Source organism: Balaenoptera musculus, chromosome 19 (assembly GCF_009873245.2).
Source record: "Balaenoptera musculus isolate JJ_BM4_2016_0621 chromosome 19, mBalMus1.pri.v3, whole genome shotgun sequence".
Lineage (NCBI taxonomy): Eukaryota > Metazoa > Chordata > Mammalia > Artiodactyla > Balaenopteridae > Balaenoptera > Balaenoptera musculus.
Genome location: NC_045803.1, coordinates 17362976 through 17387508, shown reverse-complemented (window position 1 = coordinate 17387508; position 24533 = coordinate 17362976). Strand labels below are relative to the sequence as shown.

Genomic DNA, 24533 nt, shown 5'->3' with positions numbered 1-24533 from the left:
GTCGAGGGCCTGGGATTGAGAAATTGCCCAAGGGACCCACATAAAGAAAGCGTGTAGCTGGGCGGGCGTTCCTTGCCCCACCCTTCCCCCTCCCTGCTGAGAAGTCGCGGGGGGGGGGTCCTTTCTCCCTGCCCCCAGCAGAGCCTTGACCTCAAAAGCCCCTCTCCCTGTCCTGCCCTCCACACTCCCCATGGTACCCTCTCCCCGGCCTGGCTCCTGCGCCCCCCTCCCACCCCCGCGATGGTGTTGGGGGTCGCCTGGAGTCCAGCTGGTGGCCAGTGCAGATCCACCCTAGGAAGGCCCTGCCCCTCCCCGTGACCCCAATCCTCCGCCAGACACTCAAAGGCGCCTTGTTCTCCATCCAGCCCCCAGACAAAAGTCCCTCTGTCTAAAAAGGCGGAATTGGGGGGAGGGGGCACCCCAACGGGGAACAAGTGGGGGCCTGCACAGACCCCAGCTGGAAGGAATGCCATGAGGAGGAGGGGCAGGAGAGGGAGGAAGGAGGGGAAGGGAGCCTTGCACAGTGCAATGGCCTTATCCGGGGTGAGAGACAGCCCCCGTCCCAACACCCACTGTGGAGACATCTGGCTCCCAGCACCCTTGGGAAGAACCCAGGCTGGGAAGGTCTGCCTGGTGCTGGGAACCAGGTCCCAGTCTCCCTAGGCCATGATGGGCACGATGGGGGAGAGGTCATGGTCTACGGCCCAACAGCTCAATCCCCACTTACCCCCCTCCCCCCCGTGCATCCCGTCCCCACCTCATGACCTTGGTCCTATCAGCATCTTCTGCTGACCCTCAAACTGTGTCAACAGCAACAAGTGGCCCGGAGGAGGACTTTAGATCTCCCGCAATGGCCACCCATCCCCCCTCCAAGGACAACACACAATCTAAGTAAAAGAGATTAGGTTATTACAACCAAAGCATGGCCTTCCCCCCACCATCCCGCCAGGCAGAAGCTCTGCCGTTAAAGACCTGAACCCCTCCTCCTTCCAGGTCCTTTTCTGAGGGGCAGGAGACTGCAGAAAGCCACCTCCCTCGATGTGCGGGGCAGAGTTCCAGCCCTCATCGCATTCTCCTTCTGCCTCGCCTAAGGCTGCTGTGACCCTAGAGACCCCAGGGAGCTCCCTGCCACTAGTGGTTGGGGGTTGGAACTGTCTCTTTAAGAGCAGGTGTGAGGTGAGAGAGCCCCTGAGCTTTAGGGAGTCAGACTAGTTCTCTACCTGCCCAGGTTTGCTTAGGGCGTGGAGGCTGCGGATAAAGGCAGGACTCAGGCTAAGCAGCCCGGCTCTCTCCCGGAACCTGAACCTCCGCGCGGCCTGTGGAGCACGCAGGTGAGGGGCTGGGGCCCCCCTCCTTCCAACCCCTTCTTGGCTCTGCCCCTCCCTCCACTGCTCTCTGCTAAAGACCCCTAGAACCTTCCCCCTTCAAGGTCCTTTGCTGGGGGAGCAGATTAGAGAAAGCCCCCCCTCCCCATCATTCTCCGCACAGGAGGCTTGGTGAGCCAGCTGGGGTGAAGGTAAGGCCCACAGATGGGATTGGGGTGTCTGTTGGACTGGGGGGTCTGGGTGGATCGGGGTTTCTGAGTAGAACAGAAGTATCTGGATCGGGTGGATGACTAGGTAGACTCAGGGCGTCCGCACATTGGGAATATGTGGGTCCTGGAGACCTCTCGGGGAGGGGGCTGGTGGCTTCCTGGGGAAGCTCTAAAATGGGGAGGTGGCGCGGAGACTTCAGGGACACGAGGGAGTCGTTTTGCTCAGGCCTGAAGGTCCTGGCCACCATCATGGAGAAATAGAGCGATAGTAGGTGGTGGATGGCGGAAAGTCCTCACACCAGCACTGGGATCTCTGGGGCCAGGACAGAGCAGAGAAGGGTGGGCGCAGCCTCCGTCTGCAGGCTTTCTCTCCAAGGCTTCACACCGAAGGCAGTCAGTTCTGGAGCTGCCCGGGGGCCTCTTCCAATAACAGCCTGAACAGGGCAGGAGGGGCAGATGCCCGGAGGCCAGCTCCCAGCAGCCCACACCATGGGACAGTAGGGTGGAAATGTCGTGCAGGGGCTGGGGTACGGCTGAGACCACCCATCAGTGCCCCTTGTGCTGGGGATGCTGGGAGATGCCTGGGGAGGGGGTGTATGGGAGTGTACGGAGCCCTCACCGGCCAGGGAGGCTTGGAGTCTCCCATGGAAAGAGGCTGAAGCGCTGAGACTCTGAGTCCCGGGTGACAGTACAGAGCATTAAGCTGAATTCGCAGGGGTGACAGGGTTGCGACAGCGACGTGGGCTAATCATAGTGCCAACTTCATCAAGCTGCGAAGATTATATGCGTGAACAAGCGCAAAGAGCTGAGAACAGAGCCTGGTGTGGGGTAAACATTCAATCAGCACCTGCTCTTATTACTAGTATTAGTGTGATCGTGGGGTGACAAACGCTCACGTGTTCGCTTTAGACTACAGGTGGTCCTTCTACAGACCTGTGCCGGGAACCACTAGGCTGTCCTGCCCACATACACACTCCAACTCTCCCCGCACCACCCCAAATTTGGGGGGCGGTCTTAAACGCCTTAGTAATGTTCCCCAAAGCTACAGGCCCTTTTCCTGCCTGAATGCTCAAAGAAATGAATGCTCAAATTAAAACTGTGAGTCTGGTATATGGGATGAACTGGGAAGCTAAGAAGGTTCCCAGGAAAGAAATTCAGGGAGGGGGTTACATGGAGGCCAGAGAGAGAGAGAGACGGGATGTGCTCTCCAGCTGTGGGCAGGAGACAGAGCAGGGAATGTCAATGGGCTTTTTACCAGGTTTAGGGAGGGTGTGTGTTTTGCTGTCTGTGAAATGGGGCCTATAACCAATGGCCTCCGGGATTCTTGGGGGATTACATGAGAGAAAACCCAGCAAGGTCATTTGGCGGTGCCCAGCACAAGGTGGATCTAAGTGTGAGCTCTTGCTATCAAGATTGGGACAATGTATGCTGTGGCAGTGGGGCAGGGGCGGGGGAGGGGACAGGGGGACACACAGGGGGACTGATACTGGGCCAGGAAGGGGGCGTCAGAGTGTTCTTCGTGCTGGGCAGGCCTACCTGGGGAAAGAGGAAGTGTTTGCTGCCAGAGGAGCTTGGTAGGGGTAGAGGCAGGACCAAGAACTGGGGTCGGGCAGAAGCAGGACGGTGGGGTGAGAGGAGTGTGGGGCGGAAGATGAGGCTGGGGCTGCCCTCTCCCTCCCCCCTCCCCCCTCCCCCCATCCTCTCTGAGTTCTCTCCTCCCCACATCCTGCCCAGAGCAACAAGAGGAGCCAGCTCAGTCCCCAGCCCTGGCCCAGCCCAAGTTCTGCGAAGTCTGGGCAGGGCGGGCAGGCTCCAAGCTGTCTATGGGAGACACTCCCAGGAACCGGGCCTCCTGCCACCTGGCTCCCAACACCCCATTTCCCACAACACCCCAAGGCCCTGAGAGAGTCCTGAGTTAGGAACAGCCTCCGCAGAGCCAGGTCTGGTTTAAATCCCACTTCCAGGCAAGGTGACCTTGAGCACCCACTTTCACCTCTGGAGCCTCAGTTTCCACATCTGTAAGATGGGAATAACAGCGGGCGGCACCTTCCTCATTTGGTTGCCAGGGCAATTCACTTAAAGCCTCAAGTCCACGTCCAGCGAGTTATTATTGCTGCTCCCCCTTCAGGTCTGCGTTCTCACCCAGCCCCCACTGCACTTTCCGGCTCCTTCTTCCTTATCTCTCAGCCCAGCGAGTTTCAAGGCCAGGCTTTCTGCCCTGGGGTGAGCTGTGTACCCTGGATAAGGAGCACAGTAGCAGGGGATTGGGAACCAGAGGCATCCCGGTGGCCCTGCTAAAGCTGGACCTTCCCCCTAGATCCCTCCAGGCCAGCTCTCCGACATGCAAGAGGTGGCCCTGAGCCTGCTCGTCCTCCTGGCAGGTGAGTGCCCGTTCCTGGACTGCCTTTCCCCTGACCCCCTCAGCTGCATGCTGACCACGCTTGCGTGTGGCTCTCTCGTGCTTTCTGCCTCCCCTGTGGGGTGGTGAGTCTCAGGACAGCATCTCCTGGAAGGTGGGAAGTGCCACACTGGTGATTTCAAGGAACATATAAAGGAGGACCTCTTACAGCAGAGGTTCACACAGCTCATCATGCATGGCCTTGATGTCTCCTTGATGATATCAAGAAGTCTCAGCCCTGGGCTACTGTGTCTTTAACACTTCTTAACACTTGATTACGAGAGGTAAAAGTTTCGAGGTTATGTGGCAAGTTACCAAGCCCCTTGTGCCTCAGTTTCCCCATCTGGACAATAGTAGCACCTACTTATAGAGTCACTGTGAGGATTAAACGAGTTACTATTTGCAAAGCACTTAGAAGAGTGCCTGGGACAGAGTAAGCACCATGTGTTTGTGCTTTAAATATAATTTAAAAATGTGAACCTCCCTTTAACAAAGAAAGAACAGAGCTTAGGCCCAGAGCTAAGGCAGCCCACTGCTTCTAGCCAGAATTCAATCCTAGTCCTTTGCTTTCATTGTATCTGTTTTTATCCATTAGATTGGGCAAGACTGCCATTCCATTCAGGGTAGTGATGTAAAGTTGCATTTTTAAATAAAGCGTACTAAGTTTATAATTAGTAAGTCACTTTAAGGGGAATGGTGAGGGATGGGTGGGATGTGCGCGTGGCAGAACCAGGAGATGAGGGCTGAGAATGCCTGGGAGCTGAAGCCACTTGTCATCTTGACAAGACCATCGTTCGTTTCTGCAAGGGGTGCGGATTAGCCAGGTGTCTGGAAACATCAGGCCAAAGGCTGGCTAGGTGGCCCAAAGCCACCCAGGTGAAAACCTATTTCAGGTGTGGGGCTGAGTCGGGGGAAACCCTCATTTCCAAGGTGGAACGTGCAGAGGAGCTAGTTTGGGGTTGGACCCCTGTGTCCGTGGGAGGTGGGGAACTGTCCATCAGGGGACCCTACGCTGAGGCCTGGAGCTCCAATGGCCCTGTCCCCAGCTTTGCCGAGGCCAGCACCCCCATCTCTCTCCTACCCTGCTTCTCCCCGCCAGGCCTGCCTGCCTTGGATGCCAACGACCCGGAAGGTGAGTCAGACCGACTCTTCCACCAGTCCCGCCCCCAAAGTCTCCCCCAGGACCCCTGCATCCCCACTCTTATCCTGGATTCATGTCCTATTTTTCTTTCCTTGCAGATAAAAACAGTCCTTTCTACTATGGTGAGAGCCTGTGCCCCTCCCTTTGCAGCCCCACTCACCCCTCAGACCGATTTCGTGCCAACGGTCCCACACAGGGTTGGGTGAGGGTCTGATGGGGGTGACCCGGGGGCGAGGATTGGGGCATTGAACAGTAAACACAGTGGATTAAGAGAACAAGACATGCCCGCCTGGTCCTTGGAACCACCCCCATGTTTTCTTCCACGTAGCCCCATGCTCCCTCCCTCCCCTCCTCAGGCCTCTGCTCAAATATGCCCCTTCAGCAGGGTCCTCCCTGGCCACTGTCCCTAAAAGAGCTGTCTTCTGACCCTCCGTCCCCCGGCCCTGCTTATTTGTCTTCAGACCGCTTCTCTCTACCTAACCCCACGTTAGATCTCTGTCGCTTGCTGTGTAGAGACTGGAAAGTGAGCGCGGGGGCTGGAGGGCCGTCTGTTCTCTCCACTGCTGCATCCCACATCAGGGGTGCCTAACGCATATCGTCAGGCGGTTGGGGGCTTGGATGAGGCGGGCACGGGCTGGCACCGAGGGCCCCCTCTGGGTTTCTCCTAGACTGGTTCAGCCTCCGTGTCGGCGGGCTCATCGTCGCAGCGGTTCTGTGCGCCATCGGCATCATCGTCCTCATGAGTGAGTGCAGGAGCTGGCGGGGGAGCGGGCAGCGCAGGGCGGTGGGTGTCCTCCCCTGACATCGCCCTCTCTCCTAACAGGTGGGAAATGCAAATGCAAGTTCAGCCGGAAGCCCCGGTAAGATGGGTTCCAGGCAGTGTGCCTGCCTCATACTGGACAGACACCTTTCAGGGGTAAAGAGCTAAATCTCGCAAAAAAAAAAAAGGCCAGGTCTCTGGGTCTTGCCCTGGAGAATTCCTGCTACTGAGATTTTCCAGGTTTATTCTTCAGAGCCATGAATCCTCAGAGGGCCTCCAATCACGAAATGCTTTGGTCCCTGGGATGGTACAACTCTGTGGGAAAACAGCTAGGAAGCTACGTCGGGGCAAGCTGAGGATCCTCTAGCCTTGAGGGCGAGGATAAACGGGGGCGAACGGAGATCTCACCACTTTTCTTTTCCTAGCCACCATCCAGGGGATGCCCCACCTCTCATCACTTCAGGTAAGACAGGGACAGAATGGGGCTGACTGGGACACAGGGTATGAGGTGTGTGTGTGTGTGTGTGTGTGTGTGTGTGTGTGTGTGTGTGTGTGTGTGTGTGTATGCCCCCTGGGGAGAAATAACCTGATCCACTCTCACAAGCTGACCCTGTCACCTCTCCCAGGCTCTGCCCATAACTGTTGAGGATGGATCAGCTGAAAGAGCACCGAGGGCCACTCTTTCCCCAAGTCCTGGCTCTGCACAGGAGCCTGAACTCCAGGATGGAATTCTCAGACCCCCTGGCCAGGGCTCCATCTCATCTCTCACTGGAGGGGGTCTTTGTTCAATTTTCACTCTAAAATGATCTTGCCTCATGCCCAAGCAGCCTCGAAACTCCCTATGTGTGCTTTGGGGTTTTGGGGGGCCAGGAGAAGGTGGATGTGCATGGGGGCCAGCATGGAAGCTGGCAGCTGAATCTCTCCACTGGGACAAGCCCACAGGCCTGCTTCTTCATGACCTGGTGGACGGCATGGGGCCTGACCTCTGCCTCCGTGGCCATGGGAGCCACATCTGCCATTTAAAATGCTGTAGTAGCCACATGGGGGACATTTTGAGAGTGAAAGGGAGCTCTAGCCAGATGGAATGCTGGGACACTCAGGTGGACAGTGGGACCATCCCAGGAAAACTAGGATGTGGGATCATCCTGTCACAACAGGAGTACCCAGATAGCTTATGATTATAATAGTGACCCTCCGACTCACCTCAGACCCCATTTTATTATAAAAGACCCTTCCTAACACTCAAATGGTCCTGTAAGACCTTTAAATCATTCCCCATGATACTCCTAATAACATATAATGGCCACATGGTGTGAGAACTTCCAACAAGCCCTAAACTCCCTTGAGACAGTCTCCAATACCCAATAAGACTTCCAAAATGTCCCCAAGAGCCATAAAAATGCCTAAAATCCTTCAAAACACCCCGAAGTATCTCCTACAATACATAAGACATGAGACCAACAATAAGCCCGTGACCTGTCCCCTAATAATGCCCTTAAATCCCTTGGACATCCCACGAGGCCCCCCATAAGCATGAGCCCACACTCCTTAGAAACCTCCTGAAAGCTCAACAAGGGCAGCCAAAATGTACCCTGGGACACCTCCCCCAGCTCCATAATACCGTTCCTGGGACACCAATCCTCCTCCCTCACCCCACCCCATGCCACAGCAGACACCCTCTCCCAGTGACCCCACAACAACCGGTAAGGCGGGTGCACAGCGCGTTTATTGAGCTCATACACTTTCTGTCCTCGTCCCTTTCACCGACCGAGGACGGGTACCTCGGACTCTGGGCAACAATTCTCAATTTCCCGCCTATTCCCTGCGCAAGCGCAACAGGGAAGACACACTGGGCTTCCGCCTCGGCAGCAGGCATGCGCACAAGCAGCAGAGGAAGTTAGCAAGCCCGGCAGGGAAAACTGCCCAGCTACTGATGACGTCATGGAGGCGGGCACTAAAAGCGATTGGCTGGATTGAGTTTAGAAGGAAAAGGAAAGCTATCCTCTCCGTAGTACTTTTACAGGGAATAGGAGGGGTGAGAGTGGGTTGAGGGGGGCGCTTCCAGACCTCATGGAGCGCTGCACATTACCCCCCCCCCATGATTTCTGTACTGGCTCTGTGCGGCGGTGCCCCAGCCTGAGCCCCCAAGTCATCCTTGGAGGGGGAGGGGTCATCTGCCCCCAGCCAAGATGTTGCTTAAGACTGGAGGAGCAGCTCTTGCCTTGAACTTGGCCTGTGGTCAGTATCTCACAGGACCAGCAGTCACCTCTGAGTAGGGCCAGGAGTCCAGGCAATGGGGCATCCAGAGGCCCAGGACTCCCCATGCCAACCCTCTGCCAGCCATGTCCAGGGTCCCTTCCAGTCTCAGGCACTGAGGTCTAACTCGTGATGCTGGTAGATCTGTGTGGGGCCCTTGAAGCAAGCAGCGAAGAGGAAGCGTCTGCCGGCCATGGTGATATGGGCAAAGGCACGGGGGGCCACCAAGGCTGGGGGCCCCAGCTCCTGCAGTGGCTCCAGGAGCCCCCTGTCAGGCTCAAGGCGGAAGACCTGGCTGAAGGCGAAGTCGCTGCCCAGGATAGCCAGCTGGTCCCTGGCGATGAGCAGTGGCTGGAAGACGTGGGCACCGCGAGAGGGAAGCTGCTGCAGCAGGCGAAACATGGAACCATCCCAGCGCATGACCTGCGGAGGGTGGCCGCTCATTAGGGCTGGGGTCCAAGAGGGCCAGGCCTGCCCGTCAGTGGTCCTCTAGGCTTTGGAGGACTTGGAATAGCTTGGGAACAGAGGCCTGTAGGTCCCCAAACTCCCACAGCTTTCTTATCTTCATAAATGTCACCACCCAGCTGTTCAGGCCACCGACTTGGAGTCATTCTGAGCCCTTCTCTCTCCCTCACACCCCACATAGAATCAGTCAGCCCTGGAATCTGTCAGTTTCACCTACGGTGGTATTTATGTCTCTCATTTATTCTGGCCGCACTCCAGCCCAGCCACAGATGGTCCCTCCTGGACCATCACACAGCCTCCTTCCTGGTCTTCCTGGTCTCCCTGCCCCTGTCCCTGTGCCCACAGTCTGCTCCCCATGCAGACACCCTGTGAACACCTGCGTCAGATCAGTGCCTTTTAGGCTCAGAGCCCTCCCCCTGGCTGTACCTCACCCCAGAGAGAGAGTGCTGGAGGGGGTGGGCCGTCAGCCCTGGGGCTTCAGGGTGTGATGGTTGTGATTAAATGTAGGTGCTGGGGTGTGTCGGAGTTTGGCGGTAGAATCTTGGGGCCATTGTCAGTGTTGGGGGATGGGGAGGGGTTTAGGGTCAGCCAGCCTCGAGGGGTCACAGTCTTGGAGTCAGTGTTGGGGTGGGGTCAGAGCTCAAAGATCGGCACATTAGGAAGGTCAGCCCGTGAGGCGGGTCAGAGTTCAGAGGTCAGTGCGCAGGGTGGGGTCAGTGCTGAAAGGCCAGCCCTGAGTGGGAGTCCGCTGCTGCAGGTCAGGCCCGGCCTGTGCTGCCCCACGGGACTGGGCTCAGCCTCACCATGGAGTCCCCGATGTAGCGTGTCAGGCACAGGAACACATCTCCGCTGGCCTGGAAGTGGCGTGTGGCATAGACGTCCTCGGCCTCGGGGATGTCCGTGCGCCTCTCGAAGCGGCCCCCAAACCAGTGGAAGAGCACGGGCCGCTGTGAGGCGGAGGCTAGCAGCAGATGGGGCCGGCCATCCAGCTCGAGGGCCTCGGCATCCGTGTCCCGGTGCCAGGCGTGCAGGCTCTGGCGCGGGTAGAAGCCGGGCCCGTCGCGGCACAGCAGCGTGGTGCTGCCCGCCTTGGAGGCGTCGGCCACCACGAAGCAGGGCTGCCCGTCCAGCCACAGGAGCTCGGCATCATTGGGCCGCAGCAGCCGCCGTGGAGCCAGGGCCTGCAGCGGGGCCAGGCGCAGGTCGGGGCCGGGCCGCGCCCACAGCTGCGAGCCTCCCCACAGGCGGGCGGCCAGCACAAAGAGGCGCGGGCCCAGCACCAGCGGCTTGCAGGACACCACCGAGGGCGCTGTGGGGAGTCGGGGAGCAGGGCGCCTGTCAGGCGAGCTGGGCAGGCTACCTGGCAGGCGGGAGGATGGGAGTGGGCTTACCAGACAGCTCTTCCTCCTGCCGGAAGCGCTGCAGGCTGTAGTCCCAGGTCAGGATCAGGCAGCGGCCGGCAAAGGGCTGTGCCAGGACGACGTGGGGCTCCCCTTGGTAGGAGAACGCCTCTACGCCCAGCGCCGACTCGCCGACCGTCTGGAACCAGGACAGCTCTGGGAGGGGGAGCAGCGGGGAGGGGAGAGTCAGGCAGGCCAGGGGCACCCCACGGGTCCTCATCACTGAGCCCCGGCTTGCACACCTCTGGGATGAGGACCACCACGGTGTTGACCTCATAGGGACATACAGTGGAATCTTTTTACCTATAGATGTATTAACTTGCAACAACATGGTGGTACTCTATTTTCTAAACTGCGTGGCATCATCAAATAGCTGCTTAGAAGTAGCATATTTATTCATTCATTTAATTTCACAAGATCCCTATGGGTTATGTTCTGTTATTACATCCACTTTATAGATGAGGAAACTGAGGCTAAGAGGCTCAGGCAGCCAGCTGTCCAGCCAAATCCATCCTTCCCATCTTCCAGGAGGTAGGATAGCAGCTGGGCACACAGCTGCCCAGCCAGAGGACACATTAGCCCAGCACTCCCCCTACGCTGCCCCCCGGCCTTGAGGTCCGGTGTGGCCATGACCAGACCAGGTTCCCAATGGAACAAGAGCAGAGTGATGGCTGTAGTGCTCGCCTTGCTTGCAGGAAGATGGCTCATCCTGGACTCGGCCCTTTCCCCTTCTCCTTGTGAACTGGCATATGGACGGGGCCACAGCTCGGTTTCAGCCGTGGAAAGCAGGATAACACCCAGGGGCTGCCCCACCCGCCTGGACTGCTCACCTCAGACCCTTCTGTTTTCTTTAATTCATGGTATTTACAGCCTCTTTGTTACAGCAACTTAGCATTTTTGGTAATGACGCACCCAGATTGCCCAGTGTGGTGGCGGTGGAGCTGGGTGGTGGACTCCAGTTTACAATACTTCACTCTACATGCCAGGCCCTACTTCTAGGGACCAGGGTTGAAGCAATGAACCAAACCCCTAAGCATACCCATCCAAAGGGGATCTTTTAAAAACGGCCATCAAATCATGTCACTCCCTGCTCAAAACCCTCCATGGCTTCCCACAGCCCTCTGATTAAAGTCCCCCCTGTTCTCTGTGGCTTTCAAAGTCCTGCAGAGTGAGGCGCCTGCACCTTCCACCTCATCTGTGTCCTTCCCTTCCTCACTCCCGCAAACCAGACGTGCCTCCCTTTGATCCTCATTCAGGACAAGCTCTGTGCTGCCTTGGGGGTCACTGTGCATGCTGGGCCCTTCCTCTGTACTCCACTTAGCTACGTCCACATCTAGTGCTACCTCTTCAGAGAAGCCTTCTCCAATGCCCCAGGTAAGGCAGGACCACCCCCTAAACTCTCTCATCACCCCCTGTGTTTATCACAATGTGTACCATACACTTATTGGTGCAATGTTTTATTTAATGTCTGTCTCCCCACCCCCAGGACTGTGACCCCATGAGGCCAAGGCCAAGGCCCTTGGTCACCACAGTGTGCCCATCGCCTCTCACAGGGATGGGCACCGAGTGGACCTCGGTGACTGTTTGTTGAATAATGGAATGAAGAGTGACTAAGTTAAATTCCCTTGTTCTGTGAATCCCAAAGACCAAAAACATGTCTTAACGCTTTGATGATGATGATGTTAGTAATGGTCTTCAGGTTTGAACTCAAATGTCCACTCCTTCCTGACTCTCCAGCTGTGCCTGGCCCCCGGTCTGGCTCTGGGCTCCCGTAGCTCCATGGTTTCCCTCCATCCCGGCCCTGACCCCTCTGTGCTGCCCCCATCCCAGCCCTGATCATTCTGGGCCATCCCTCTCTGCTTGCCTCTGGCTGTGGGCTCTGTGAGGGCAAGACCCAGGACTGGCTTCATCACTGCTGTGCTCTCTGCTTTGCCCAGTACCCATAAAGGTACCACAATATATTTGTGGAAAAGCAAAATGATCATAGGAAGTATTTTTTAAATGGTCGATTTTATATCAATAACAACAACGACAAGGATGAACATTTATGGGGGCCTCCCCTCCCAGGCCCTGCACCAAGTACATCACTGAAGTCTCACAGCAGCCCTATGTCACTGTTTATTACCCCTATTTACAGATAAGAAAACTGAGGCTCAGGGAGGTGATGCTACTTGCTCAGAAGACTCACAGCCAGGAAATGGCAGAGCAGGGAGGGAGGTGAGCCCCTCAGCCCTGGCAGCCGTTCCCCAATCTCCCACCTTCTTCCGGGAACACCTGCTGTCCCTCCCACCCCACCGGGAAAGCCCCCACCTATGGCTCTGCACTTGAACGTCTTGGGGTCGAGGTGGTGGAGCTGCATGTGGGCCAGGGCGGTGGGGCTGGCACAGGCCCCAGTCCCCACGCTGGCGTTCACGGTGGGTATCCACTGCAGCAGCCAGAGGACACGGCAGTCACACTGGAACGGGTTCCCGCGGAGGTCCCTGGGGCAAGAGGCCGGGGAGGGGCTGCGACCCGGATTCCATTCCCTGGGGGCCACGTTCCCCACCCGTCCCCAGGCAAGGTTTCAGGATAGGGCCCCCAAGTGGTGTGGAAAATATGTAGGAACCATCGCAGTCATACTCATTTGTGCCAACCAAGAGTGGGCACAGATGTCCCCTTCCCCCACCCAAACATTCCCAAATCCCCCCACCTTCCCAGCCCCCTTGAGCCTCACACGTGAGTCAGGGTCTCCAGGCCTCGGAACAGGAATCTGGGGAGGGTCTCGAGATGGTTATTGGCCAGGCTTCTGGTGGAGGGAGAGAAGGAGAAACCATCAGCAGCTCCCAGGATACGCTGCGTGCCTGGGTGATGGGTGTGGGGTGCCTGTCAGGGCGGGCTGGGGCGATGGAGGCACGCACAGGTGTGTGAGTGAGCGGAGTCCTCTGAGAGCGTTCTTAGAGATGGAGCCAATCTCATTGTCTTCGATAAAGCTGTGGAGGGAAGGTGGGGTCAGGGGGCGGCCCTTGGTTCCCTGCCGTGGCCCTGCAGTGCTTGGGGAACTCACCCCATGGAAGCCATAGGCCACTGGAATGTGCCGAATTCTCCCCCAACACCTTGCATAATCCCAGGGAAAACCTCCCAGGAACCTCTCCTCACCAAGGTCCCAGCCTACAGTTTCAGGACCCAAGAACCTGACCCTAGGGTCATTGCCAGCCTCACCGTGAACACTGCCACCACCATCACCACCACTGCTGCCATGATCACCAACACCAGCACTAGCACCAATATTACCACCCATACCTCCTCCATCATCCATTATGCCCAGTGCCTCTACCATCGTCATCAACCCCAGTACCAATAACTGCCGTCATCACCAACAATATACCATGTCACCACTGTCACCAATACCATCACCACCCATTCCCATCATCAAGACCAACACCAACACCAACACCATCATTACCACACCAGCAACACTGATAAGCATCACCAAGAACACAGCCTTTGTGATCAATACCAAAACCATTGCCACCATTATCACAAGCTTCAGCACTAGCACCAGCACTGCCAACACCAGAAACATCACCTTCATCCCCAGCACTCACATCATCACCCATCAGCACCACTACTGCCACAATTTCCATACATACGAACATCTCCGCCATCACCACCAAACCCCATACCAACAACATTGCCATTACACCAACACCAACATCCTACCCAAAACCATCACCAACACCAACACCAATACCAGTACAATAATTACCAGTGCCCAGAATACTGATAATTATCACTAACACCAACCCTTCAAACTTCATCATCCGTACCACCAATAGCACCATCACCGTTGGGTCCACCATTTTTATCAAAATCATCCCCACTCCACCACCCTCAATAATGCCACCACTTCCCTGTGAGTAGCTGCTGCAGAATCACCACCACCACCATTACCATCACCACCAGCACCAGCACTAATGCTGGCATAGTCATACTGTCATCACCACCGTTACCATCAGTACCACAATCACCACCATCACCATCTAACTCAGAATAGTTTCCTCTTAATTTGAAACACTTCCTTATCTCTGGCCTCTTGTAACCTCCCTGGGCTCCCGAAAGTCAGGTAGGACCCGAAACAGTCATGGGTCATCCAGGCCTTTTGTGAATCTTGAAACAGAGAGGGCAGTTGAGCAGGAGCCCCAACCCCATTCAAGAGGCCCGGCCTCTTGCCCCCTCCAGGATGGTCCCTTGTCCAGACACTTCCTCCCCAGGGCAACAAGCCCCTATCTCCCCCACTCTAGGAGACACAGAGGGGCTCCTCCTTCCTCTCCCGGGCTCCCATCTCCTGGCCTCACTCACAGGTACTGCAGGTGGGACAGGCCCGCAAACGCATCGTCCTCGATCACGGAGAAGGAGTTGGATGTGAAGAGGCTGGCAAGGAAGTTAGAAAGAAATTTTTCCAGGGTTGCTGCTCCCTACCTGACACGTTAACCTTGCCCCCTCCCAACCCCAGCCCACGTGGGCACGGTCACACACACACACGCATGCAACGTGAGTATGTGCGTGACACGGATGCTTTCACGGACACGCACACACACGTATGTGTGTCCAAGCCTCCACGCGCATGTGCACGGACACCCCCTCCCTCAGGTGGTCGTCGCTAAGCCGGGCCCCACTCACAGCAGGTGCAGTGACGGTACTCTCAGGAAGCTGCCGGCCTTCAGCTGGGTGACTCCAGTCCTAACGAGTGAGCTGGGGATGTGGGCAATGGTGGGCGAGGAGAAAACCGCTCCAGTGTGCCAGTCCCATCCCAGAGCTGTCTCCTGTGTCCGGGGGTGGGGCGGAGGGGACCCTGGCATGCCACCTGACCCTGGGTGTGTGTAATTCCCCTACATCCCAGGGGAGACAGGCATTTGCCCTCCTCGCTTGGCAAGGATCCTGGCAGCGCTCAGCCCACCCCACGGCTCTCCCTCCTCCCAGGCCCCAATGCTGCCCCTGCCCTTGGAATTTCCCTCGCGCTCCTTTCCAAATCCCAGCAGCCCCCTTTCAGGCCTCCCGACATCCTTTGCTGCCCCCTCCCAAGATCCTGATGGGTCCCTGTTTCCTTGGGGAGCCAGCCCCTGGGGTCCCAGGACTCCCATCCCCAGCCTCAGGCTTCCAGAGGGCCTGACACTCACAGCGACAGCAGGGTCGGGGCGAAGCTCTCGGGCAGGTCCGGGGAGCCCTCACACAGGGCACTGTCTTTGGAGCAGGAGCAACCCAGAGGACACTTTCCCTTTGGGGGTCTCCAGGCCTCCCCCATGCCCACCCCAGCCAGCAGCAGCAGCAGGATTCCTGCCCCTCCCATGCCCCCTGACCTCCGCCAAGGCACCGGCTTCTCTCTGCCCACCCAGCTTGGCCCAGGTCGCGGCCACTACATCTCCCACGCCAGGTGACCCTCCATGCCGCCAGCTGGCACGCTCTGCCCTGGCTTCTCTCTCCTCTTTCTGGGTCTCTCCTCAGTCTGTTTTTCTTCCTGTATCTCTTTGGTGTCTAATTTTCTGTTTATTTCTCTTTCCCTGTCTTTCTGTCTCTCTCTCTTTTTATACTTCTGACTCTGTGAGTTAGTCTGCTTCCCACTCTCTATCTCTGTCTCTCTATTTCTATCTGAATTGTCTCTCTGTCTCTGTTTCTCTTTTTCTCTTTCTGTCTGGCTCCTTCTGTCTGTTGGCCTCTCTTTCTGTGTGTGTCTGAGTGTGTGTGTGTGTGTGTGTCTCCCTCTGTCTGGTGTCTTTATTTCTGTCTCCCTACCCCCCCTTTCCAGCTCCCTGGAAGTTTCTTCCCCTCCTCCCACGTCCCTTCTCCCAGGAGGTTTGGGAAAGGGACTCGCTGGGTGCTCCAGGCAAAGCAGGGCAAGGAGGAGGGGGTCAGAGGCCATAGGAAGAGCAGCCCTGGGGAAGGGGCCAGAGGGCCCCATGGGAGGGGAGGGGCCGCGGAGGGTTGGAGCTGCCCTGGCTCCTCCTGGCCAGCCCCCTCCCCAGATTCCCCACTCCACCCCACTCACGGAGTGTGAGGAGGGTGTCACCAGCGTGGGGGCCGGATGGCTCTGCAGGCAGGAGGGGGGTGGGAGGAGAGACCACTAAGGGCTGGAGCCGCGGTGGCCACTCCCAGCCAGCCCCCTCCCCTGGCCCCAGTAGGGTTGGGTGGGCGCTGGCACCCAGGCTTGAAGGGACCAGCTCAAGTCCAGCTGCTCCCTCTGGTGGCGACACTCAGCAGGGCAGCCGCCCTGCCCCAAACCCACAACCTCTCTTGCCCGAAATTAACTCCTTGAGTACCCACCACTCACTTAGGGGTAGGGAGCCAACCCAAGGAAAAAAGGATGATAATGATGCCACCCCTTTCTTCAGCACTGACTCTGTACCACGCCATGTCCTACAAGTTCATCTATTAGCTCGTGCTGACCTCACTACAGCCCTCCGAGGCTGATGCTATCATATGGCTCTTTTGCAGATGGAAATACTGAAGAGAGGGGTCAAGTCATTTGAGATCTAGGTTATCTAGCTGGGGCAGAGCCAGGACTCAAGCCCAGGCAGCTGGCTGCACAGCCTCCCAGTATGATTTTGCATTCCTCCTTTGGAGATCAGAACCCATGGATATTGGCTGTTTTCATTTGGACTAAGCTTTTAGCAGTTTGGATAGATTCTGTTCATTAAATAAGAAAAATAAATAAATGATATTGCCCAATCTGAAGTAGTAGTAATAATACTCACTGAGCCCTTACTATGCATCAGTCTTGACATGAATTTACTCAGTCCTCACAACAACCCCTTGAGGTGGGTAGTATTATTAACCCCCACTTTACAGATGGGAAAACTAAGGCATGGGGAGAACACACAGCCTCTCTTGGCACTGCTGCACACACCCAGAACACTTGGAGGACAAGGGGCCTAACAGCACCAGCTAGGGGTCATCGGTCACGAAGCAGGGCACGGGGTGGGCCTGGCACACGGGCTAGTCGGGGCTTTGGAGGGCACCGGGCAAAGCTGCGGGCAGGTGAGGCCCAGGCAGCGTTGGGTCAGCTTCAGGTCAGCATGCTCAGGACTGTTCCACTAATGCCTTTTACAGAAAAGTAGAAATGTGTGTCTTACTGGTAAATTATTAAACTTGAATATTTTTTAAAAGTATTAAAAGTGACCCCCCCCGACACCAGGTGAGGTCACTCAGATCTGGGTCCCTGATTCTCAGTTTGCCCATCTGTCAAATGGGGCAATCGTGTCACCCACTTCTCAGATGTGTAGAGAATTCCTCCTCTATCTGAGAGGATAGAGAGTGTTCAGAGCAGGGTGGGCACCTCACAGCTTGGGGTGGATTCTGGACCCAAGTGCTTGTCCTGCACCTGAACATCTCTGTGATTTGAGCAAGGCCCTTCAGGTCTCTGTTACCTCAGCCTTAAAGCAGGGATGATAAACTTCTTTACAGGGTCTTTGAAAAAGATAGATAAAGAGCTTAGGACCAGGGACACCGAGGGGAGACAGATGGGCCTAAATCCATACTCACAGAGTGTTCAGCCCAGCAGGGTTCTCCCTCCTGTTTATGATGAGGAGAATGACAAGGATGATGATGGTGACAGCTTACTTTTCTTTTTTTTTTTTTTGATCACTTACTGTGTGCCAGGCTTTGTTCTCAATATTTTCCATGGATCATTTCAGATAATCATCCCGACCTCCCTCTGAGTTGAATAGTATTATCATCTCCATTTTACAGAAGGAGAAACTGAGCCACAGAGAGGTTAAGTCATTGACCCATCACCCAGCCCGAAAGTGGCTGGGCCTCTCCACTCTGGAGCAGCTGGCCCTGTGAGGGGAGGGAGGCCAGCACTGGCCAGAGCTAGCCAGGTGCCCCCCTCCCTGCTCGCCCCCCTTGCCCCTCTGTCACCCCTCCCCAGGGCTACATAGATATTAGGGTTATCATTAACCAGGGACTGCTGGTGACTCTGGGGTATAGGGCCACAAGGGGCAGAGGCTCATGAGGGAGACTTTTGAAGCTGCCGGGGTCCTCTGAGACCATGTGCACATGCGCGCTCGCGTGCGTGTGTGTGCGTGTGTGTGTCAGGGCCACCTGTGCCTGGGTGTGAGCTCTTCTACCTGCTCCTGATCTGTGTCCTGCAGAGTGTGGTATCTGGGCCCAGGTCTCTTTCAGGTGGGGGCAGTTTCTGTCCTTAACCACCAGAGGGACCTTGGGAGAATTATCTCCACTTTGCTAAACCTTGGTTTGCAGATATCTAAAATGGAGTTAATGATAAGACAACGTCAGGGGAACTTCCCTGGTGGTACAGTGCTTAAGACTCTGAGCTCCCAATGCAGGCGGCCCAGATTCAACCCTTGGTCAGGGAACTAGATCCCACATGCATGCCGCAACTAAGAGTTCATACGCCACAACTAAGGAGCCCACGTGCCACAACTAAGGAGCTCTTGAGCTGCAACTAAGACCCAGCGCAACCAAATAAATAAGTAAATAAATATTAAAAAAAAAAGACAATGTCAGATTCAGAGACCTCTGAGCCTGGCCCAGGGTAATACGTATTACCTTAGTGATTTCTTCATTTTGTAGGATGGGAAACCAAGGCACAGAGAGGTCTCTTGGGCTGCTCGAGCTCTCACAACTAGGAATGGCAGAGCCCAGAGCTGATCCCCCTTTTCTCTGTCACCAGTGCCTGGTAACCTGGCCCGCCCATGAGGACGCCAGGTGTGTTGTCCTGCAGGGGGTTTTAGGGGTCACATGAGCTCAGGGACGGGGAGGTTCTGGGCTAAACACATCAGCGCACATTTGGTGGTGTCTCCAAGTGTGTGAACACAGAGCGTAGGCCTGTATGTCTGTGACTGTATGACCAGCTGTGTGCCTGTTTGCTGGTGCATGAGGATGCATGTGTGTGTGTGTGTGTGTGTTTTTATGGTTATGAAACCACAGCATGGTTGGTTGTATGCCTGTGTCCTTGACAGTGTTTCTGCTTCTCCATGAGCCCACATAAATGTGTGTGTGTGTCTGTGTACAAATGTACACAGTTTGTGTGCCTTCACATGACTGAGATTGTGTAGGAGTGCTGGCTGTGGCGGTGCCTTTGAATGTATTTATGTTTAGTGTGCATGTGTTGGTGTGTTTCTGTACAGACATTTGTCAGTATTGTCCTCGCAAGAGTGTGTATCTTTGTGACCATTTGTAAGAGTGCACAGTTGTGTGGTTGTGTCTTTGTGCCTCTATACGGGCATCCATCTCAATGAACACGTGTGTGTTTTGTGTGTATACAAATGTGTTTGTCTTAGTGTTTTGTGACTGGTGTAAGGAGTGCTGGTGAGTGTCTTTGGGTTTCTCTATGGATGTGTTATTCTGAATTTGTATGTATGTACATGCATGTATTTGTCTTGTTTTGTGCCTGTTTATCCAGGTCTTTGGGTTTCTGTGTGTGTGTGTGGGTGTGGTGTGGTGTGGTGTGTACCCCTGGGGGACCTCACAGTCAGTAGAAGACAACCTACATACACGCTGAAATGCCCTCCAAACAACCCTGTGGTGCTGACGAGGGCCCCGCAGGACCCTGGGGTCAGGGGTCAGTGGACTCCTAGGCGCTCAGGCCAGGTGACCTTAAGCCCAGGCTGGGCCCAATTCCCAGGGAGCAGCGTGGAAAATCATTGACACCCACCCTGCCCCCCAGCTCAGAAGCCCTCTGAAGTGTGCCCGAGGCTCACGTGTGAGCGTATGTGTGTGTGTGTTTGTGCGCCTGTAATACAGTCCTCCCTGCCGGCACCTCCTCTCCCCAGCTTTCCCCACGGCTGGCTGCCTACGATTCCTCCCTCTGAGCTGAGAGAGTTAACCTAGCGGGCCAGGGCGGTCTGGGCTGGGGGCCGCCCCCTGGCCCCCCTCCAGCCCGGCTCCAGTTACAGCTGCCGGCTGCGGAGGGTAGGGGTGGGGTTGGGCGGGGAGGGGAGACCGCTGAGGGCAGCGCGGCCAGCTCTGGGCCAGGGGGTCCAAAGTGCTCGGCCCCAGGGCACAGCCGGACGCTTGGGGCCTTCTTTCGGCAGGGGACAGCCTGACTGGGGTGAGCGTCCCCTGCCCCTCCCCTCCAGGCCTCACCCCTGGCCTGGCTGGGCCGCCTATTTTGGGAACAGGAGTGGCTTCCCAGGCAGGCCAGACCCAAGAGGAAGAGAGTGTGGTTGGGACGTTGGGGTTCTCCCAGGGGTGGGAGTGTGGGTGCAACTCCTCCCTGCTCCTGCCGTGGCACGTGCACCCTGGCTGGGTGTGGGTTTTGGACACTCACGTGTGTAGGGTGTAGGTTGGGTTGCGTCATTGTTTGGGGGTGCAGGAGGCCCAGATGAGGAGTAACGTGTGCCTGGGTCTCCACCCCATGTCCTGCTCCAACCAGAAGTTTGGGGAGTGGGCGTTGTCTCCATTCCAGCCCCACTGTGTGTGTGTGCGCGTGTGTGCATGTGTGCGTGCATTCCTACCCCTGGCATCTGTCTTCTATCTCTCAGCCCCGCTGGCCTGGGCCTCATGTCACTCGCCTGGCGTTGTCCGTTCATGAAAGATGTCACCCAGAGGCAGGCAAAGGGGACGTTTTCCCTATTCTCATCTCTTTCAGGAGAGGAGAAGGTGTGGCCTTTCCCACGGGGGCAGCCCATGGCAATGTGGCAGCCCAGCCTCACCCGGGCAGGGTTGTGCATGACCCCCAAAGGGGGGGAGGAAGGCTGTTGCCATGGTGGCCTGTGCGAGGCAAATTCCTCCAGGGTGAAGTGGGAGATATTTATACCCAGGGTCAGGCAGAGAGCGGGCCAGCGGCTGAGGGCAGGAGAGCTGGAATATTACGGACACGGCGAGGCCGTGGTGTGCGGGCAGGTGGGCCCTTGGGCAGGTCCGGGCTGTCTCATCCCTGGCAGTGTGTCTGTCTCTCCACCTGGGTGGGGCGAGGCGTCCTGCTCTCCCCCGCCAGGGTAGGCGTGGGGAATCTGGGGCCTGCTGTGGGGACGGCCCTGGCCTGCGGGAGGTCCCTGTGGACTGTGTGTGTCTCACCCCTGTCCTTGCTGCTCTGTGACCCCCACCGTGTGGGTTGTTTTGGTGATGCTGTGTCCCGGTGAAGCAGGAGGGTGCCTCTGTTTCTCAGGGTGACCAAGCTGGATGATGGACGCTTTTGAAATTAACTCCCTGGACTGTCTCTGACTTAACAGAGACAGTCCCCTGAAGAGAGTTCAGGCCCCAAAGGTGGGGGAACGAGGGTACAGATGTCCTGACCCTTGGTGTCCCCCAGGACAATGGCATCTCTCAGCCACATCTTGGTTCTTTGTGTGGGTCTCCTCGCCATGGTCAACGCAGGTGAGTCCGGGGAAGGCAGCCCCACTACCCACTTCAGCCCCAAGGGTGGCAAGGGTAGGGAAACCCTGCAAGAGAACCAAGTTGGAGACTCCAACCTGAACTGAGTCAGTTGAGGCACCAGGAAATTGGGGTCTCACGTGGGGTCCAGTCACAGGCTGGTATCTGGGGGAGGGGAGAGGATGCCCCAGGTCAGGCAAAGGTGGAGGGCGGGATGGAGGCCTGTGAATGACGGAATCAGAGACAACCTGTAATGAGACGGAGAGCTGAGGCAGTTAGGTGCTGCCCCACCCAGGACAGTGCAGCGGGGCAGCTAAGACCCGGAGAGGATAGGCAGCCTGCTCAGGGTCCAACAGTCCCCAGACTCTCGGCCCAGGAATGTAAAACCCCCAAAGGGTCTCGTTATGCCCCTCCTTGTCCAGGATCCCAGGAAGCATCCGACCCTGATTTCTTTCTCTCTTTCCAGAAGCGCCACAGGAACACGACCCATTCACCTATGGTGAGGGAGGGAGGGGCACCTTTCTTTGGGAGTTAGGGGGGTGCTGGGCTGGGTTAGTCTGTCCTCTCCTCATTCCTCCCCTCCCCCCACCTCTCTCTGTTTCTGTCTCCATCTATCTCTAGACTCTCAGTGTTTTATGTCTCTGTCATTCTCATTCTCTCTCTTTCTCTTGATCTGGCTCTCCAGCTCTTTCTGTCTTGATCTCCCTCTGTCTCTGTCTCTCTGTTGGTCTCTGTCTATTTCATCCCTCTCTGTATCTCTGATTCTTTCTCCTTTTACCTCTTAGTATCTTATAGCTCATCCTCTGCTGCCACCTGCCTTTCTCCTCTCCCTGATCCTCTCCATCATCCTTCACTGCTCCCTTGTTTCCTCCCTCCTCCTTGCCTTGCCCACCTCCTCCCCTCCCTTTCCTTTACATCCTCTCTTCTCCCTGATCCCCCTTCTCCCACATCTCTCCGTCCTCCTCTCATTGATCTCCTTTCCTCTTCCCCATCCTTCCTCCTTGCCCCTTCCTTCCCATTCTGCCCCTCTACTATCCTTCCTCCTCCCCTCCCTGCATTCACGCTCCTCCTTGCTGCCCACAGACTACCAATCCCTGCGGATCGGAGGCCTCATCATCGCCGGGATCCTTTTCATCCTGGGCATACTCATCATCTTGAGTGAGTACCCCTACCCTGACTCCAGCCGCGAATCTGCGGGTGTCTGCCCCAACCCCGTCCAGTCCCCGCTCCGCTTCCAACCCCGCCCCTATCCGAGCCCTTGGCCCCGCCCTTATTTCTGTCCCCGGCCCCGCCCTCGGCTCCGCCCCTGTTTATGCCCCTCCCCTATCGCAGCCCTAGGCCACGCCCCTTCTACTCCGCCCTCGGACCCGCCCCCGTTTCTATCACCGCCCCCGGGCCCACCCCGTTTACGTTCCCGCCCTCGGCCCCGCCCCTGTTTCTGCCCCTCCCCTTTCCCAGCCCTAGGCTCCGCCCTGCCCCTTCTACTCCCCCCTCGGGCCCGCCGCGTCTCTACTGCAGGCCCAGCACCCCCCTGTTCCTGCCCCACCCTTATCCCCCCGCCGCTCCAGCCCTGGCGAGCGCGAGCTCTGGCTCGCTGTGCCGCATAGAGCGGAATCTCAGCGCACTCCTCCCCACGCCCCCACCCACAGGCAGAAGATGCCGGTGCAAATTCAACCAGCAGCAGAGGTAAGAAGCCTCTCTGGGCCCTCACTCATCTACTCCCGCTCTGAAGGAGCATTGGGGGTGAGGCCGGAAGTCCACTCAATCCAGAGCCAGAGAGACGCCTCGGCAAATATGTATCAAGCACCTACTACGTGCCCAGCCCCAAGCCAGGCCTTGGGACCAAGCCAGGAATTAACTGCCCTCCCTGCCTGGCTGAGCTTCCAGCCCAGTGGGGGCGGTGGCGATGGGCTCCAACAGACCCACAAATATAAAATCACGAAGCACGATAAGTGCTGTGAAAGAAAGAGCCGCGGCGAAATGAGATCACCTCACTTGGCGGCCCAGTTTAGCTCAGAGTCCTGTTTCTAGCTCTTTGATTCATCCTTAAATAAAAATGTAAAGCCCAGGCGATGTATGAACACCTTGTCGGTATTAAGATACTTGTAGATGTTATTATAAATAAAGGTAGTATTTATTGGGTGTGTCCCACGTGCAGGATGCTGTTTCATTATGTGTTATTTACCCCTCACACCATATCTATAAGGTAGGTGCTGTTATTAACCTCATTTTACAGATGAGGAAACCGAGGCACAGGAAGGTGGTCACACGCCCCAGATCGCTCAACTGCAAGATGAAAGCTCCGGGTTTCTAACCTAGGCCGTCTCCAGGCAATCTGCCCTCAAGTCGCTTTGGCTATACCTCCTCTTCCAAATTCTAGTTCCTTCTCCAGCACTCGGGGAGGTACTCGCTGTTACCGGCTTGGAGCGCCTCCCGCCAAACACTTCAACTGCTCCTGGGTGCACTGGATTCTCTGGCGGCCCGGAACCTGCTCCTCGCCCATCTCTGGGTCTCAGAACACAAGTCTGTGAAATGGGGGCTGCACTGGGGTTTCCCGGGTGTAGCTGCCTCTCTCCTTTTCCATCCCCAATTCCTTCTGCATCTCCTTTCTCAGGACTGGGGAACCTGATGAAGAGGAGGGAACTTTCCGCAGCTCAATCCGCCGTGAGTTTGGGGAGACTTCGGGTGTTTGGGGATGCGGGCTGGTTCCAAGAACCCCTTTCCTGGTCCTCCGTGGGCGCGTGGAGCTGGGGGCTTGATCTGAAGCCCGAGGTCGGGGAGTTGCCCTGCTGTGCTCCCACCTTCCAGAGGAGCTGGGGTGCCCCTCCTGCTACCCGAACTCTATGTGTTCCCCCTTAGGTCTGTCCACCCGCAGGCGGTAGAGACACCTGGTGCGATGGAACCCAGCCAGGTCCTGCAGCTCTGACTAGGCTGGAGGAGGGAGGGGGGAGGAGGAGGGGGCGAAGGGCTGGGATAGGGGGCTTGGAGGGCTCTCCTGCCTCTTACCCTTTTCACCCACACAGAATTCCCCTGGCACCTGACGCCTCCCACCCACCTTCCGCGCGCCCACCTCCATCTGGACTGTCCTCTTCCCCAGCCCTGCCCCCACAGACTCCTCTCTGCCGCTCAGATTTCCAATAAAACGTGCTTTTCTGTCTTGACAGAGCGGTGTGGATCTGTCAGTCCCTTCGCGCGGAAAGCCTGGGCGCCCCCTTGGCCCCAGCAGAGGGCGCCCCCACCCTTGGGGAAAGGGCGGGGACGTCGGC

General features: G+C 56.8%; 3 protein-coding genes across 17 annotated transcripts; 2 read left to right on the top strand and 1 right to left on the bottom strand.

Annotated features, from left to right (window-relative positions):
• The first annotated feature begins 1150 nt into the window (after positions 1-1150).
• Positions 1151-6656, top strand: FXYD3 (FXYD domain containing ion transport regulator 3). 13 transcript variants are annotated; one of them, XR_005017399.1, is made up of 8 exons: positions 1186-1331; positions 3852-3915; positions 5032-5064; positions 5172-5195; positions 5742-5816; positions 5897-5989; positions 6259-6296; positions 6460-6560. XR_005017399.1 is itself a non-coding variant. In XM_036833046.1 (8 exons), exons 2-8 carry the CDS (start codon positions 3876-3878, stop codon positions 6477-6479), a joined length of 267 nt encoding a protein of 88 aa, XP_036688941.1. In that variant the 5' UTR covers positions 1190-1331; positions 3852-3875; the 3' UTR covers positions 6480-6623. The 13 variants fall into 13 exon arrangements, 12 of the variants coding, with proteins under 12 accessions (XP_036688946.1, XP_036688945.1, XP_036688939.1 ...); XM_036833046.1 differs by having other exon boundaries at positions 1190-1331; positions 5897-5933; positions 6460-6623; XM_036833047.1 differs by lacking the exon at positions 1186-1331 and adding an exon at positions 1350-1516 and having other exon boundaries at positions 5897-5933; positions 6460-6623.
• An 885-nt stretch (positions 6657-7541) lies between these two features.
• On the bottom strand, positions 7542-15649 carry LGI4 (leucine rich repeat LGI family member 4). 2 transcript variants are annotated; one of them, XM_036832878.1, is made up of 9 exons: positions 15111-15649; positions 14614-14685; positions 14293-14364; positions 12852-12923; positions 12668-12739; positions 12265-12434; positions 9946-10110; positions 9358-9863; positions 7542-8512 (listed from the first exon to the last, which is right to left on the bottom strand). In XM_036832878.1, the coding sequence occupies exons 1-9, from the start codon at positions 15278-15280 to the stop codon at positions 8198-8200; spliced, it is 1614 nt and encodes a 537-aa protein (XP_036688773.1). In that variant the 5' UTR covers positions 15281-15649; the 3' UTR covers positions 7542-8197. The 2 variants fall into 2 exon arrangements, with proteins under 2 accessions (XP_036688773.1, XP_036688774.1); XM_036832879.1 differs by lacking the exons at positions 12852-12923; positions 14293-14364 and having other exon boundaries at positions 7558-8512; positions 15111-15628.
• A 4218-nt stretch (positions 15650-19867) lies between these two features.
• FXYD1 (FXYD domain containing ion transport regulator 1) lies at positions 19868-24430 on the top strand. Of its 2 annotated transcripts, none has more exons than XM_036833054.1 (7): positions 19868-20002; positions 21206-21270; positions 21734-21766; positions 22351-22425; positions 22917-22953; positions 23882-23931; positions 24127-24430. In XM_036833054.1, exons 2-7 carry the CDS (start codon positions 21210-21212, stop codon positions 24147-24149), a joined length of 279 nt encoding a protein of 92 aa, XP_036688949.1. In that variant the 5' UTR covers positions 19868-20002; positions 21206-21209; the 3' UTR covers positions 24150-24430. The 2 variants fall into 2 exon arrangements, with proteins under 2 accessions (XP_036688949.1, XP_036688950.1); XM_036833055.1 differs by lacking the exon at positions 19868-20002 and adding an exon at positions 20706-20796.
• Positions 24431-24533: the final 103 nt, after the last annotated feature.